Source organism: Protomyctophum bolini, assembly GCF_963924005.1.
Source record: "Protomyctophum bolini genome assembly, chromosome: 14".
NCBI lineage: Eukaryota > Metazoa > Chordata > Actinopteri > Myctophiformes > Myctophidae > Protomyctophum > Protomyctophum bolini.
Genome location: NC_137875.1, coordinates 8,868,215 through 8,885,762, shown reverse-complemented (window position 1 = coordinate 8,885,762; position 17,548 = coordinate 8,868,215). Strand labels below are relative to the sequence as shown.

General features: G+C 40.9%; 2 protein-coding genes across 3 annotated transcripts; both read left to right on the top strand.

Moving 5' to 3' along the window:
- Positions 1-5,177: 5,177 nt before the first annotated feature.
- cutc (cutC copper transporter homolog (E. coli)) lies at positions 5,178-13,936 on the top strand. 2 transcript variants are annotated; one of them, XM_080781889.1, is made up of 10 exons: positions 5,178-5,314; positions 5,534-5,604; positions 5,815-5,874; positions 6,833-7,042; positions 7,887-7,922; positions 8,841-8,974; positions 10,346-10,373; positions 10,513-10,618; positions 11,951-12,058; positions 13,890-13,936. In XM_080781889.1, the coding sequence occupies exons 2-10, from the start codon at positions 5,535-5,537 to the stop codon at positions 13,894-13,896; spliced, it is 759 nt and encodes a 252-aa protein (XP_080638015.1). In that variant the 5' UTR covers positions 5,178-5,314; position 5,534; the 3' UTR covers positions 13,897-13,936. The 2 variants fall into 2 exon arrangements, with proteins under 2 accessions (XP_080638015.1, XP_080638016.1); XM_080781890.1 differs by lacking the exon at positions 13,890-13,936 and adding an exon at positions 12,374-13,281 and having other exon boundaries at positions 11,951-12,093.
- A 257-nt stretch (positions 13,937-14,193) lies between these two features.
- LOC308328366 (transcription initiation factor TFIID subunit 11-like) lies at positions 14,194-14,846 on the top strand (the record flags this gene model as incomplete). The annotated part of the gene is made up of 1 exon (XM_080782142.1): positions 14,194-14,846. One exon carries the CDS (start codon positions 14,194-14,196, stop codon positions 14,806-14,808), a length of 615 nt encoding a protein of 204 aa, XP_080638268.1. The 3' UTR covers positions 14,809-14,846.
- Positions 14,847-17,548: the final 2,702 nt, after the last annotated feature.

The window sequence follows — 17,548 nt, the reverse complement described above, 5'->3', positions numbered from 1 at the left end:
AAAACCTTTTTTTCTTTTTTTACAGTAGGCCTATATGATGAAAACACTGTTACTGTGGACGACACACTGATAAAGCATTACACTTGTTTACAACAGGGTCCACCATTTTCAATTAATCAGAGTTGTATATTAATTTGGGATTCCTTGAAAATGTTTAAACAACTTTAGGAAGCAAGCCTAAATAAGCATAAACATTGCAACTGTATAGCCATGGTGTGGCGGTGTGAGTAATTATGATGAATTTCTGTTCTGTTCTTTAACTATATAGAAGTGTCTATTTGTATGTCTCTAAATGTTTTGATGAATTGAACAAGGTGGACCATGTTGTAAACAAGTGTAATGCTTAATTGGGTCGTCCACTCACAGTTAACAGTATTTGTATTGAGTTTGTGCTTGAAATGTACTGTAATTCTGCAAACTGTTAATAAATATTTCAATCAATCAATCAAAGTATACCAGTGTGCTTACCAGATGTGCTCGGCTGCCAAATGTGCTTGGGGTCCTTCCGTCCTTCCTTAGAGTCCTTCGCGCAGGAGACCGACGTCATCACGTATCGCCTCATGCACGCACGGAATGCACGTACGTGATGACGTGGCATCTTGTGATTGGCTTTTGACTGTTTGGTGGGAAGATTCTGCGGAAACACTTTATTCGACTTGTGTACTATATATTGCAGTCAGTAAGAGAGAGTTTTGCAGTCTAAAGTTTAACTATGTCTTTTTTTGAGGAAATAAAGTTCTATCTGTTAAATGGACCTGGTCCTGGTTCATACCACCCATGCACGAGCAGCCACGATAATGTAGAGAGCAGAAAGTCTTACATTAGGCAGGCATGCAAGAGGTACACAGTGAAAGGTAATTAAGTCACACAACGTGATTTTAACATTCCGACTCGATCGATACTGAAGTTAGTCTCCAAGTAAGACCAAGTAACTAAGTGAGTAAAGTGTATTTCTAAAGCACCTTTCAAAAACTCCATTCCTGCTTTTTGTGTGTACTAGTACTACTGTGTACGGTAGTTTAAATGTATTTATTTAACAGAGACCTGGTCCATGTGTGTCTGTTGTTTTGGCTTTGGCTCTATTGTGGAAAGGTTTACTTTTAAGAGATGTCTCTACTCACATACTTAGCTGTGAGCTGTAGGGCAAAGGACAGTATTAAACATAGTCTGTTCAGTGTGTGTGTGTGTGTGTGTGTGTGTGTGTATACATACATACATATGGCTGTGGATTTATATAGCGCCTTTATCCAGGGTGCTTTACATAGATGTAATCACATTTGCATTACATTCACCATTCAGTCATTCACACACCTTTACATAGATTGTGCATTACATTCACCCATTCCATTCGCATAAATTCATACACAGATGGTGCCAGAAACCATGCAAGGCACCAACCTGCACATCAGGAGCAATTAGGGGTTCAGTGTCTTGCTCAAGGACACTTTGACACTAACTCTGGGGGAGCCCGAGTTCGAACTGGCAACCTTTCCAGCCACTCTACCCCTGAACCACTGCTGCCGCAGGAAAAGAAAATGGGATTTTTACTCAAGTGTAACCCATAAAAATTGGTCTGTGACTGTGACCCACAAATGGGTCCCCTATCCATTGGTGTTTGTCTTGCTGCTATTTCTGCATATCAGACGAAGACTGGGTCTGGGTGTTAGGCATTAGGCTTAGGCTTCACCACTATTCTGTTGTCACGGGCAACCTGTGCCCTATATAGTCACTAAACTGACATGACAAACACACTGCACAGCTGTTTGTTTCCATTAATTGACTGTCATCAAGCTGGCCTGGAGGTGTGGCTGTAGCAGTCAGGGACGTTTGTTGCCTATAATGGTATCTGTGTTGCCTAATTCTGTTATTGTTTTGGGATTTATTTGATGCCTTGAAATACATTCAGAGTCTGTTATTAAGGAAGTGGGTAATTGTCTAGTTAGTCTAACACTGACATGGTTTACCTTGTTTGAGTTGATTATGCCAATTACTAATCATTGTGGGTGGGTCTCACTTGGTATATAAGGAGGCTGGAAATGTTGGGAAACATTAAATACGAAACATTACATTCTTGGACTTACCGGTAACTGTTCTTTGGAGCCTTGACCACTCTGCCAACTGTTACACTAGTTATTATACACAACACAACACAAAATGAAAATGGTTATTAGTTCTCTATGAGGTTTTGTCTATATTCCTTCCAAGTACTATAAGTAATGTATGTTGTATTTCACCAATTTGCAACATTTAAAGGCCATTTGATTTTCTGGAGTTGCTTTTAGTCATAATGTAACCCACGTCGTTATTGTACATACACTAAATGTTGTGTTTTTCTACTTCATCAGATGACAACTTGTGGTACCATTATCAGGGGAAACCCCGCCTGGTGTTGTTCACCAAAGAGGAGGTATGCGCAGCGTTGAAGGAGTGCCATGACAACCTCGGCACCGGAGGTCATCCAGGACTGAGGAGAACCACTGAGAAGGTCACGATGTCCTACCACTGGGAAAACTTGCGGGGGGATGTAAAAAAATGGGTGAGAGATTTATGTTATGCTTCTGGAAAAAATGAAGTTTTGTATTTTGTAGTAAATTGTAGTTTTAATGCCCCTTAGATCAGATGCCTTGGCTTGAAGTTTTACAATGCATTTCACTGAGTTTGTTAATCGTCATATAATTGCTCCACATATAACAAGTACTTTCATTTTACTCTAATAACCTGTTTTAAAGGTTGATGAGTGTCCACGCTGTCAGTACCATGGTCCACTTCCACGCCGTCAGCACCATGGTCCGCTTCCCACAACTTCAAAGAGAAAGAGGTATTATAATATTCTGTGAATTCTTGTAACCCTCCTTTGAAGGAACAGTTCACCCAAACAGTAGGCTATGTCCAGTGCCGGTTCTAGGCCTTTTGAGGCCCTAGGCAACATATTATACAGAGCCCCCCCCCTCCTGCTTTGCCACGCCGGATAAAAATTGTAAATTTGCCATGAAAATGCTTCAATCTGGTGCACTTTGAGATCAAAATTAAGAAGCTAGGTGGGGGCCACATATGTTATAAACAAATCACAAATGTTTATAAACAAATCCCAAATGTTTATAAACAAATCCCAAATGTTTATAAACAAATACCAAAATGTTTATAAACAAATCCCAAATCCCATGAGACTTGGTCCTACCCCCCCGACCATGAGACTTACTACAGGTCAACTGGTAGTGGTCCTACCCCCCCCCCCATGAGACTTACAAATCCCAAATGTTTATAAACAAATCCCAAATGTTTGTAAACAAATCCCAAATGTTTATAAACAAATTCCAAAATGTGTATAAACAAATCACAAATGTTTATAAACAAATCACAAATGTTTATAAACAAATCACAGATGTTTATAAACAAATACCAAAATGTTTATAAACAAATCCCAAATCCCTTGGTCCTACCCCCCCGACCATGAGACTTACTACTGGTCAACTGGTAGTGGTCCTACCCCCCCCATGAGACTTACAAATCCCAAATGTTTATAAACAAATCCCAAATGTTTGTAAACTAATCCCAAATGTTTATAAACAAATCCCAAAATGTTTATAAACAAATCACAAATGTTTATAAACAAATCACAAATGTTTATAAACAAATACCAAAATGTTTATAAACAAATCCCAAATCCCATGAGACTTGGTCCTACCCCCCCGACCATGAGACTTACTACAGGTCAACTGGTAGTGGTCCTACCCCCCCCCCCCATGAGACTTACAAATCCCAAATGTTTATAAACAAATCCCAAATGTTTGTAAACAAATCCCAAATGTTTATAAACAAATCCCAAATGTTTATAAACAAATACCAAAATGTTTATAAACAAATCCCAAATCCCTTGGTCCTACCCCCCCGACCATGAGACTTACTACTGGTCAACTGGTAGTGGTCCTACCCCCCCCATGAGACTTACAAATCCCAAATGTTTATAAACAAATCCCAAATGTTTGTAAACAAATCCCAAATGTTTATAAACAAATCCCAAAATGTTTATAAACAAATCACAAATGTTTATAAACAAATCACAAATGTTTATAAACAAATACCAAAATGTTTATAAACAAATCCCAAATCCCTTGGTCCTACCCCCCCGACCAATATGTCGTCTTGTCGTTGAGTAGATGACAGTATTTTCAACTTTGCGTGAACTGTTCCTTTTTAAAGACAGTAAATGTTTTTTTATTTAGTTTTTAAAACAAGGAAAAAGTGACAGTCAGGAATGTAGCATATATTTGCTTGCCCCCCTGTGGCTGATGGTTTCCAGGCTAGAAATGTATAGAAAAACAAGCCCAAACTCGCTTATAATAAGCAGACATGGCAACACTGGTGAAGACGCGGGGGTTCCATTCAAGTGTGCACATTTTATGACACAGCGCAGCCCGCCGGGCCTTGCTTGGCTCTCTACAAACGCCTTCGTCAAATGCGGTGGTAAAAACGAGCGTTGCGGAAGGAAAACATTTGCACACGCACACACACGACAGTGACGACACGAGTGCAAAGAGATTCTATATAAAGAGGCGACACTCTCAAATATTTGGAATCACCACTAGATGGCGCATCGGTAGCGCTTTGACGTCATCACACCAAGATGGCGGCGGGAGAGGATAATCTTAGAAGTGGAATAGAATGACTTCAAAGGCTCTTTTTGGAAGCGTTCGGAAAGAGCGCACTGTGCAATGCAAACTAATACGAGAGTGAGCTCCCGGTGAGCATTTGCGAACGCACCCATGTTTTTTAGAGCAACCGGAAGTTGCGTCTTCACACCAATATGGCGGAGGCACTGGGCGCTGGTTGTTACTATGGGGTTTAATGAGAGTGTCGCCTCTTTATATAGAATCTCTTTGACGAGTGTCCAGTCAGCTAGAATAAGATTTCCGGGTTACTTCCGCGTTGGGAGCTAGGATAAGGCCTTCAGAATAAGAGGTTGAGAATTATTGTTTTCTTTTAAAAGGCATACATTTATTTGAAAAATGTATTTATGATATGTCTTTTTAAATGGCGTATACTAGAGTACTTATATGTGCCCTAAAATGTTTTTACCGATTTAAAATATATATAGTATCCCATTAAATTGGACACTTGGCTGCTTGGCACATTTAGTGGGTACTTTTATTCTGAAGAACTCGGCCACCGGAGGTCTTCTCCTAGCTACCTTATCCCAGATTATCCTAACTGACTGGACACTGTCTGCATGGTGACACAAGTAACGTCAGGTCACCAAAACAAACTGCAAGGCACATGCAATGGAATAGACATAAATAGAACCGACCCAAGGAAGGTAAATGTGTATACCTGCCTAATGTCAAAACTCTCTCTCTAGTCTCTATTAAATTCAAATGAGCTTTATTGGCACGAGAAAACTATTTATTTACATTGCCAAAGAAAAAGTGGAAGAGAATAGGCTGCTGAATAGGCAAAACAATGTATGTACAATTCAATATTAACTCTCTCTCTCTCTCTCTCTCTCTCTCTCTCTCTCTCTCTCTCTCTCTCTCAGGATGGCAGAGGGATACTTGATGGAGGTGTGCGTTGACTCTGTGGAGTCTGCAGTTAATGCTGAGCGGGGAGGTTGGTAAAAGACAGACATACACAATCCATATTTATTTTACCTAATACATCAACAACTATCATTATCCAGCATCTGACAGAACAAACAAACAATTCAGTAATGGCCCACTAAATACAAACATAGCCCAGTAACATGGTAATAAACAGAACACATTAGTGTTCAAAGGTCAGTGCTGTTGACATACTGTATGGTTATATTTTCTAACACAGGTGCTGGACGGCTGGAGCTGTGTTCTAGCCTCCTAGAAGGAGGGCTTACGCCAACTGTTGGTGAGTGGATCCATGTTCTTCTGACACACCCCAGACAGTTTTTAGGTTTCAATATAAGTATTTGATATTCATTTTAGCTGCCCATATACAAACCCATTGTAACGTCAAACTCCATTTTAACCATGATACGTACGTTCATCGAAAACATCCGTCCTTTTTTCTGGTGACTGATATTAATTTCCTTTATTAAACATAACATAACTTATATACCGGTAGTCTTTGTTTCACGGGAATGAAAGGTGAGGATGGAATTGAGAATTGCTAGAATTGGAATAGTTTATAAAGGAATATTACCCCCAAAATGCCTTTTTTTTAAAAAATCAGTTAAACAATTTCAATTCATAGACTTTTGTTTGTCACATTCCTTTATGGTGAATGAAAATTTAAAAGTCAATATTGATGAATTGAAGAAATGATGGGTCACAACGACAACAGTATAATGGAGTTTATACACAGACTTGGATCAAAACTGCCATAGATTTATTTTATTGAGTAACATTTGTGTATCTAACTACTGTCTTGGTGACTTTTCCCAAATAGTGTTTGGAGTTACATCTCTATAAATGTACAATTTACCCTCTGGGTTTCTGGGGGGGGGGGGGGGGGCTACAGGTCCAGCTGTTTCCATTTGTATACTCTCAGAGTTATGGCTGTTCTTAAAATTCTAAAGTTTCTAGGAAGTTAGTAAAATAATAATGTAGTACAGTAGGAGTGTAATATAAATGAGTAGTGCAACACCAACTGAAGCATTCAAAAGACATATCATCATATGATAAATGACGTGGTATTGGAATTGCATAGACTGGCATACTTGCCGATACTGACACCAGCTTTTTAGGCAGTATGGGCAGCTTTTTACAATACTGATTTGGCCATTGAAACAACTCTTATGTCGGATCCTAACCTTAGACATTGTTTTCTCTCTCTCTCTCTCTCTCTCTCTCTCTCTCTGCTGCAGGGCTGCTGGAGGTAGTGAAGCAGTATGTGAAGATACCGGTCTACGTGATGATCCGTCCTCGCGGCGGGGACTTCCTGTACTCGGACCGGGAGGTGGAGGTGATGAGGAAGGACATGGAGCTGATGAAGAGCCACGGGGCAGATGGACTGGTGCTCGGAGTCCTGACGGAGGACGGGCGCGTCGACGCCGAGCTCTGCATGGAGCTACTGGGTAGGAGTCGTGTGTGAAATGTGATTTGCCCAATTCAATACCTTGATGATGCGCTCAACAAAATAGCTGATCTATTAAAGCTCACAATGCGACGAGTGTTACATTGTGCTGTTCTCAGAAATCTGAGTTGTATGCCCAACCATGCCTAAGAAGAGCAGCATTAGGTACTCTTCCTGTTTCTGGAGACATTGGAGAGAGTATTTTTTTTTAGATGTGCCTTTTGTATATGTTTTTTTTTGTCACCTGTATTGTTCTTTATATTAACCTATAAAGGAGTCCGGAATAGCCCGGAAACTAGACGATTGTCAAACGATTATTCAACGTAGTATTAGACTGGGCACAGTGGGCAGCATTCCTTTTTGGGTTTATGATCCGGTCGGGAGGGATGATATCATTACATTACATTAGGTTGTAGTCATAGTTTTGTATCAGGCCGGAACTATCAATCTGGAACTTCCTTTCCCTCAAACCAATTTTTCCCAATAAAAGCTGCAGAGAACAAGGCACGCTTTTATTGTTATTTTTCCGGTTTGAGGGAAAGAAAGTTCCAGATTGATGGTTCCGGCTTGATATAACTACAAAACAATGACTAGTCTACAACATGACGTTACGACGTCATCTGCTCCCGACCAGATCACACAGTAATTCTTGTAACACATGTTACTAATATGCATCACGGCATTATAAAATAATCACATCATAGGTGTGGGATACTTCCCATAAATTATAAAGTATTTTCCGCAAGAGAAACCTTTTGTAACAAACTGGGCCGTTATGATTGAAGTGACGTCTCTCAATTCAAAATCCTGTATATTGTCTCTCTAATCTTCAACCTGTCCAACAGCTGCTTCTCGCCCACTGCCTGTCACCTTCCACAGAGGTACAGTAACTTGTTTTGTTTTTAGATGAAATGCACAGATTTAAGTTCACATATTTACTTTTAATTATTTTGAAAGATGAAAACAAATGAAGAAGGGTAGAATATGATAGGCTGGTAAGTAACACAAATGCAGCTAATGTAATGGATAGATTTCGGTGAGCCCAGGCAGAGCCATGGATGTGCAGTAGTAAACAATAATGTCAATCAATGCACATTGACACTAACCTGACTCCGCCAGATGGGGGCGGTATTGATTCACAAGTTCACAAAGTACACTGTGAAACAAATGTGATTGTGAATCAAGCATGTGTTCCATCTGGCCAGTCAGGTTACAGTGACACACCTAAACGTAACACACCCATTATTAATTTAATTAGCTGCAGCTCGCTTATATCACAAGCCTTATGGAGCCTTATTTTCACCCTGCTGTAGTTTGTAAACTGAACCAGAAAACAAACTACATACCCCTATTAATGTGGTCAAAAGTGAAATTAGCACATCTGGTTAGGTGCTGGGTTGAGCACTATGAGTAGCACTTTAACCTGGTCGATTCAAATGACAAATGTCTAAATCCAGAGAGTTTTCAGAAAAACTTGTTGTTATATCAGTGGTGCTCAAACGTTTTCATGTCAAAGACCACCAGAATTATATGTAAATATCTTTGTTCCAGGGACCCCCAGAAGCAAAGATTTTAGTTAAAATTTACGATTTAAAGGAATATATATTCAAACATTTGCAAAGATAGCGGATCTACAAGCTCTCCTATGAGCTTGTGTATATATAGCTGCTATTTTTTAATAGCCAAAGTATAAAATAATGCCTTTTTAGCTCATATCTAAAATGACACTGATGCTTTCCCGGTCTTAAATCTTTTCATGTTAAACATTTCCATTAATCTTTAACCGTATTCTGCTACAGCTTTTGACATGGCTCACGACCCCACCATTGCATTGGAGACCCTGATATCGCTGGGGTTCGAGCGCCTGCTGACAAGTGGCTGTGACAGCTCAGCGTTGGAAGGACTCCCCGCTATTAGACGGCTTGTGGAACAGGTAGATGTACAATGTCCCAATGTTTTCGTTGTTTACTGTGTGCATGGACAGTGCACAGAAACTCTGAGAGTGTACTGCACACCAGGGCTTCTCAAAGTGGGTGCCTTATAATAATAATTATTATTAATTATATATAATATATTTATTATTATTATTATTATTATTATTAATAGAGGGTATGCGTGTGACATCATCATCAAACCCGGAAGTTATTCAGGAATGCCTACTGAGTGGCAAAACACTACTTTCTGGCCTTGACAACCCATGCATCCAAACAGAAAAGTCATATCTGATTGCATTAAACAATGTTAAACTCACTTTGCATGTTGCTTTGCCACTCGATTTGCCACTCGATGTGCCATTCGCTTTAAGCATGCGCATACCCTCTAGAACAGTGGTCCTCAACAGGTGGACCGCGGTCCACGACCAGACCGCGGCACACGACCGGACCGCGGCACACCTCTTTGCGGACCCTGGAGAAATGATAGAATAAAGAGAAGAGGCCTGGGCCGTGGATCAGCGGTCCAGGCACCTTGGCTGGTAATCCAGTCTGGCAGTGTGCCGCGGGTTCGACTCCCGATCCTGATGGCCTTTACGGCATGTCACTCCCCCATCTCTCTCCCCATTTCCTGTCAGCCTACTGTCTGTCCCTCCATAAAAAAAGATAAAATAAAGACGAAAGCCACAAAAACACATTAAAACAAAAGAATAAAGAGAAGAAAAAAATTCACAGCAACCGCGAGTTGAATTCTCCGTTGTATTCGCTCAATGCCGAGTAATGTCACGATGACAATGTTGCGCTGACTGGCTCACTAGCAGTGACACATTCACACATTCAGTTGAAAGAAAACTAAATTAGATTTTCTTTGGGAATAATTAATATTTGTCAACTCTGCCACCCCAGTATTGGTTGGTTGGGATGGGACCCGGTTTGTATAAGCTTGGTTTGACTGTACTAAACAGGCATAGTTGTTTCTAGGCGGTGAGGTGCGCATGAGACTGGACCATGGTCTTCAAAAAATATTTGTGGACCTTCAGCATTTCTAGTTGAGGACCCCTGCTCTAGAATGCTTGGGTTTAAGTGCTTAAATGCTATTTATAAAAGTTATTTTCAGTCTGTCCTAATAATGGAAACATGTTTTTTTTTCTAAAGACATTCTGTGTCTTTGGGGGAAAGATTTTCATGTTTGCGTACCGTTATGACAAAAGGTGCTGTAAAGTAACAATGTAATTTTTGCGTGCCGTGGAGGAAAATGTATTTGCAGGGTGGCTTGAGCCAAGAATGTTTGAGAACCAGTGGTGTACACTCTCAGACTTGAATGAGCACTCCATGTAGCTGAATTGTAAATTTGCTAATAATCTCTTTTACAGGCCAAAAGCAGAATTATCATCATGCCAGGTGAGCCATTAACCACTTATAAACCCTATAATATAATTGACCTTGGTTTATTATTTTTGAAGAAAAAAAAGAAGCTGCTGATCTCCATGCTAACATTTCAAAACAGTGCGATTAATGCTGGGTTTTCTTTTCAATGTAGGAGGAGGCATCACTGAGAGAAACCTTCAGAGGATCCTGGAGGGATCCGGGGCACAGGAGTTCCACTGCTCCGCCCGCTCCAGCAAGGACTCCTCCATGAAGTTCAGGTCAGTTTGCATTGCAAACAGGTGTTAATTTTGTTGACTTAAAACTGACAAAAAAAGGTCTGCCAACTACCTTTTTTCACTGAAAAACACTTCAACACTTTCAACACTAAATAAAAACTAAGCTATTATGACCAAAACTAAGACTTAAATGTGACTCTTTTTTATACAGAGACAGTCATGGCGGCAAAACTTAACTGTTCAGGAGAGGAGAGAAGCAGATTATTATTATTATTTTTTAATCCAAAATGAGTTAATAGCACACGCACACTAAACAAATGTAGCTACAGTAGGTGTAAAGTTAGAGTCCACAAGAAGTGAACCTTTCAAGCCTGCTTTCAATGCACTGTTTTCTCCAAAACTGATGGGTCAAACTGAACAACCAATATGTCAATTTGAAGCTATGATTCCCTGCTTTCATATGACATGGTCAAACGGATCAATCAGAAGCAGTCACAAATTTTGTCAACAAATAATAACCAGACTAAAATGGTAGTGCAGAAGAGATCCAGTAGAACTGAAAGAAAGGTCATCTTATGTTTGGATGCGCTCTGAAAATGGTGCACAACGCATTTCGCTTCGACGCGTTGTGAGCTTGTAGATCGGCTATTTTCAGTATGCAACCAAGTGTAGAATGAGCCATTACTACGACACCAAGGGCCAACAAAATACATTTTAGTCGACTAAATCAACTAGAGTTAGCAGACAAAAATCTTGTGGTATTTTAATCGACTAAAACTAGACTAAAACTAAAACATTTCAGATGACTAACACAAACTATATCCAAATTTGCTTTAGACAAAATGAAAAGCAGTGAAGAGGCAGTCAGACAGACCACTTTATATTCTGTACATTCTTAACGCTGTATGGTAGAAGCATTTTGTTTGCGGTCGGGCAGAAACCTTGTATATCCTATTTCTTCTCGTCAAGCAAGAGTGTCGAACAAAAGTAGAGAAATTATCCGATCTACAAGCTCACAGCTTGGAGATCTGCTCATTTTCACTATTTCTGAAAGTTTGTGTTCCCAAATGGAACAGTTCTGTATACGAGGCAGTCGATTCGTAAGACAACAGGACCATACAGTTAAAAAATAATAGAGAGGGCACCAGAAATCTCCACCCAGCGCAGTTGCTCACCCAGCGCATACTCTTTTCACCCCTTTTCCGAGTTGGGAAATGTGATGGGCGCAGCCTATTTGGGGCTTATGCAACGTGTTGTTGCGTTGACTGCTCTTCTCGCATGCGCAGTAGTATCAACTCCCGTGGTGATTATCCCTTGAATATGTTTCTCTCTGATGGAGCCTGTTATGTAATGATGCTTCACTCTGCGACGCAGGAACTCCTGTGTGACGATGGGAGCCTCTTTCTCAGCACCCGAGTATGGCCTGAAGGTTGCAGATGTGAGCAAGGTCCGCAATCTCAACGCCATCGCCAAAAACACCTTGTAAGGAGAAATCACTGGACTTTATGATGACAGAAGTAAGCGGGATTACCTCGGGCCATGTACAGCTCAGTGGGTTCAGTTCACTTTAGACCCAGATAAAGCATAATTCACACAGGCATCTGGAATCCACACGAAAGCCCATTAATTTTAGAGAGATTTCCAAACGTATATTAATTATTTTAAGACAAGCCATCCAGGCTATATATTCTTCTTTTTTCTTTTTCTTAAAAAAAAAATCACAATAGGAAAAAAATGATTGGAACCACAAAAGCACATTGATATGCTCTACATACAAACATTGTCTGAACCCCATAGCCTTCTGCGATATGCAGTTCTCTGGATTGTCTCAAGATGACGGAGCGAGAGATGTAACCAGGAGTGACACTGTTTGCAGTATACAGTACGTAGACAAGCACACACCGACTAGATTACTGTATGGAAATGTATGTGCCGTTTCTGGAAGAACGTCTTAAAGTAGTTCATCCAAAACTATTCTTATTTTATATCAATTACACACCCCTTGAATTCACGAGAGAGAAGTACTGCCGTAGCAGACAACCTGCAGCACTCCAGGTTCAAATTAAAGTCTTATAGGTGCAAGGCTCGAAGATATAAGTTGAGATGAAGAAAATGCCAGCACTCATTATATGTCCTTTTACATGATTTGATTTACCTCTGAGACTGAAAACGTACACGTTTTGGCCTGTTTGGCCTTCCTCAGCGTTTGTAATATTGCCTTGAATTCATGTACATAACTTTAGTTTTTGTCCCATTCCTGAGCCAATACTTTGATGACCAGGTGGGTCAATGGAGAATGAAATTATTGGTTTAGAAATGCGACAAAAACAAAAGGTCTCCATTTAACTATTCAAGGCTTCATTTTTTGGATGAACTACTCATTTAAGCTAGTGTTACTAGACAGACTAACTAGACAGTGTTTTGTTTAGTATAAATTAAACCACTTAAGCCCTGTGTGAACATAGCCGATCTATGAGCTCACAATGCATTGGGTCAGGATGTGTTGTAAGCTTGTAGATCTGCTATTTGTTTGCTAACATGCACTTATGTACTGTAATGGAGACACACTAACGACTCATTTATTTGGGCTCAGATTCTGGACATGTGTGAACTGTGAGTTTTTTAGCATTGCACTTTTGTCAAATCTTTGTGTTAATTCTGTTAAATCTTGTGAATTTAATACAAAATAAATCACACTTGTGTGAAGTGAGTGGCACCTTTGATTTGATCTGCTGCACCCACTATCAACTACATGACATCATAGTAATTTAGTTTGCCATTGACTTGAATGGAAATTGGGGGGAGGGGGATCATATAGATCATAATAAACATGCACACAAAGCCATGTTGGAGCAGTTAGCACTGCTCAAAAATGATTGAATTCTTAAAACTGTCCTTTATTTTGTGTGTGTAATGACCGTGGTAATGAGGCTGGGCCATGTCACTCTTTAGCCTCAGTGTACACCTCTGTGATGTCTGGTGTGACAGAAGAGGTAGCCTAAGGACTATCCTTATAATATAACAATATGCCTTATAATAAAGCATTCAGAAATTGGATAGAAGCAGTGATTTTGAACGTGACAATACAATCATTTAAGCACATTAAAGATTAGTTTATCGGGAGTACAACCTTTTAGAACTATTTTCTAATGCTTAGTAATGTATGAATAATGCTATAGACAACCACAGATTATTGCATGATGTGATGCGTTGTAGTATCTTCGCTAAGAATACTTTATTTTAACAATAAGCCTTTTCTGCACAGGACTAATGCGGTTGCATTGTGATGGCTTCTTTCTACCCGTTCCCACAGGGCGTAGCCCCACCTCTCATTCACAATGGTTGTCTCCGCAATGGACTCGTCTCATTCGTCTTATTTTTCAAAACTATTGGAGAAAAAAAAATATATATATACTTTTCTGGCAGTCGTCTATGACATCAGGCATCTATAACGTCTATGACAAATGTCTCCATATTTGGGCTGATACCTCTGACATCATGCTGACAATGACATCAGTCTTGCTCAATAGTTCAAAAGGATGTCTTGGAAATTCACTTTCTGCACGTAAACTGAAAGCGACCATGATTGCCATTGACTCACAAAGCAAGGCACTGTTATGACAGAGTTGGCAGACCCTGCACGGATCATGCCCGAGATGACGTCTACAACCAGCGAGGAGCGGCTTGAGCAAGCGACCACTGACGAGCCCGACGTGGCAGCCAGCGTCGGCGATGAATCTGAAGAGGCTTCCTCTGTGGCTCAGTCCAAACGGGACAGGACTACTGCTTCAGTGGCTGCACAAGACCAGGAGGAGGGGACCTCGGGCCTGCCTGCGGCCAAAAGACCCAAAGTCGAGCCGGAAAAGAAGAAGGAACGGCGCCAGAAGGTGGACGAGGATGAAATACAGAAGATGCAGGTGTTGGTGTCGTCCTTCTCCGAAGAGCAACTGAACCGCTATGAAATGTACAGACGCTCCGCCTTCCCCAAGGCAGCCATCAAGAGGCTGATCCAGTCCATAACGGGATCGTCGGTGTCCCAGAACGTTGGAATTGCCATGTCGGGTATTTCCAAAGTCTTTGCCGGGGAGATTGTGGAGGAAGCGCTGGATGTTTGTGAGAAGTGGGGCGAGACGCCTCCTCTTCAGCCCAAGCACATGCGAGAGGCAGTGAGGAGAATGAAGAGCCGAGAAAGGATTCCCAACACCAAGTACAAGAACATTCTCTTCCACTGATTGCTTTGATCATACTGTATGTGGAGATGATCATGCAGTACAGGCAGTGCTTCTCAAACATTTCTCAGGGCACCCCTGTAAATAACCTTTTCATCCACTGCATACATTTCCCTTCACCATGCGCAGATCCTTCCGTGTGGGTCTTGGGGTGCATGCTGTTGCAGCCAGAAGGCGAGGACCAGAGGCTGTAAGTCTTTCCAATGGGAAATGAGGTACGATACTATTGAGACAGAAGTCTCAGCAATATAATTATAAATCATGGGCCCTGCATGGCAGGTGTGCTGATGGCAAGAGGGACTAGGCCAGTTTCTTAGGTACCTGGACTACCCCCATACCTCCCTCCGTTTCCCATCTGTACACCAGGTGTCTTCAACGTTTTTCAGGCCAAGGACCCCTTAGCTGACAGAGATGAAACGGGGACCCCCACTACTTGGATTCATGTTACATTTGTGATTTCAGACATTAAAACACTTAATCCCTCTACACACCAGATGTATTTGCCGAATATAGCAGATCTACAAGCTCACATATTGTGGATTGGCTATTTTCTGCAAATGTCCCCCCCAGAATAGGGAAGCTAGGGTTCGCATAGTTAAAAATATAAATTAAGGTCCCATCACACCAACATTTGGTGGACCCCCTGCAGTATCTCTGAGGACCCCCTGTTGAAAACCCCTGCTCTACACTCTACTATCTTTTTTTTTCTATTATTATTATCCCACCATTTTGCACCCATATTTTTCACCCAGTGTCCCTTTCTCGGCCCCACCTCTCTCCCTATGTGTTTTAGGATCCAAGATGGCCGCGGCACCAGCAGGGGGTGGGGCAGAGGTGAGCGGGCGGGGTCGACATATGACCTTACTGGGCTGCATTCAAGACACTTGCCTTGTGTCTGACACCTGACTTGTGTCTGACCAGTTCCTTTCCTCTCCATCAGGCTGGCCAGAGGGGGTAGATTAGAGACCAGGATTACTATACTGCATTACTACCCGCCTAGGGGACACGGGGAGAACATGCAAACTCCACACAGAAAGGCCCTTTCGCCAACTAGACCCAGGGTATGGGCACTGAGAACACGCTCTACACACTCTACTATCTTCTAATGGACAACAAACAGTGCTCCAGCTATTTTTTTTTAAACTTTACTTTGCTTTAACTTTTATTAACTTTTTTTTATTGGTTTTACAGTATCAACAGTCCGGGTCTAGAGAGAGCATGCATCCCGGGATGATGCACTCACATATTGGTATGTTAACTAACCAGGTGGTCAAGCTATTGTATTGATTCATATCATGATGCCATTGTTGCAAAACTGCAATCAGTTTACCTATCGTTTTCATCCACTACAACGGCGACAATTTAATGACCATTTATAAGTCTGTGACAATCAGTAGGCCTACTACTGTTTATGTTGAATTAAGAGCATCTGTTTCACATGCAGGATCGGTACACTACATGCCACAATATTAACAACGAGCAAATCGGCTAACCAATCAGATGTCGGTGGGAACGCTTGGCCAATAAGGGACCACCATTCTGCGCGAAGCTGTATTGTATGCAGCTAAAAGATATACACATAGAGGAAAACAGAACATGTATAATGGTATAAAAGTATAATGAATTTCATTGTGCAATAATAATATACGCTCCAAGTAGTATTTAACCCATTGATGCCATGAGGCTGAATCTGGGAACGCCTTCTAAGGTTTCTGAAAACCTTCAAATTTTGATTATTTTTTAAAATAGTTATGTTGCTACATGTATAGCAATAGCTGATGAGACACAGAGAGCGCGCCGGCATCAAGGGTAGAACAACGTATAGGTTGCACCAGGCATCAATGGGTTAAAAGTGGAGTAGTACCCTTGAACAGCAACACAGTAGCAGCAACACCACATTTCAGAATAACTGAATTATTATAAACAATGCATATTTCTTTCATCTTGATGGTGCTGCACAGACCAATGTCACGGCTACTTAATACTAGTCGAGTCCACTGGGGTGACTCACATTTACACATAAAACAATTAGTCTAAATCACACATAAAATATAATTATCCAGAATAAAATGTATGGAATGAATGCATGTATTCACATAAAATCCAAAAGCGACTAATATCTTCTCTATGAAAGATTGCCAGTTAAATTATACACAAAACAAATTATATCATGTAGCTATTAACTACTGCAGAGACATAGAAGTAACCAGCTAATTTCTAAAAGACAAGTGGGGATCTAGTTGGCTACATGAGTGCCACTGACCGCTCTATCAAGACATGCTGGCAGTCCGGTGTCTGAAGGCTATTCGATCGCAGACGTAAAACAATGAAATAATTGGCTAAGGAATCTTACCTATAACATACAGCTGTGTTTTGAAGCACTTGTCACTTGTCTCATGCTATAGAACCTTTTCTAATCACTGTTAGGTGTGCTGTGAGACCTAATACGTTGTTGCATTGTCTAACTCTAACATCACTGGCAAATCTGGCAAAAATCCATTCATCCATCCTATTTAGGAGCAGTGACTGCCATTAATGCAACGCCCAGGGAGGAGTCTGGGTTTAAATGTCTTGCTTACTTTGAAACAGATTGGATGGCTTACTTCGACACAGATTGGATGAACAGAGGGGGAAGAACCTTCTGTTTCCTAAATAAGCTCACTACCTATACCTATTCAGCTATGGCCGTCCCTTTCTAATGGTGTTAGACTTGATATGTTGCAGCAGTGTCTAACTCTAATAT

Coding starts and splice junctions, on each gene's coding strand:
- cutc (XM_080781889.1), top strand. CDS start 5,535: ATGGCAGAGGGATACTTGATGGAGGTGTGCGTTGACTCTGTGGAGTCT. Junction 7,923..8,840: donor GCCTGTCACCTTCCACAGAG/GTACAGTAACTT, acceptor ATTCTGCTACAG/CTTTTGACATGGCTCACGAC. Junction 10,619..11,950: donor GACTCCTCCATGAAGTTCAG/GTCAGTTTGCAT, acceptor TCTGCGACGCAG/GAACTCCTGTGTGACGATGG.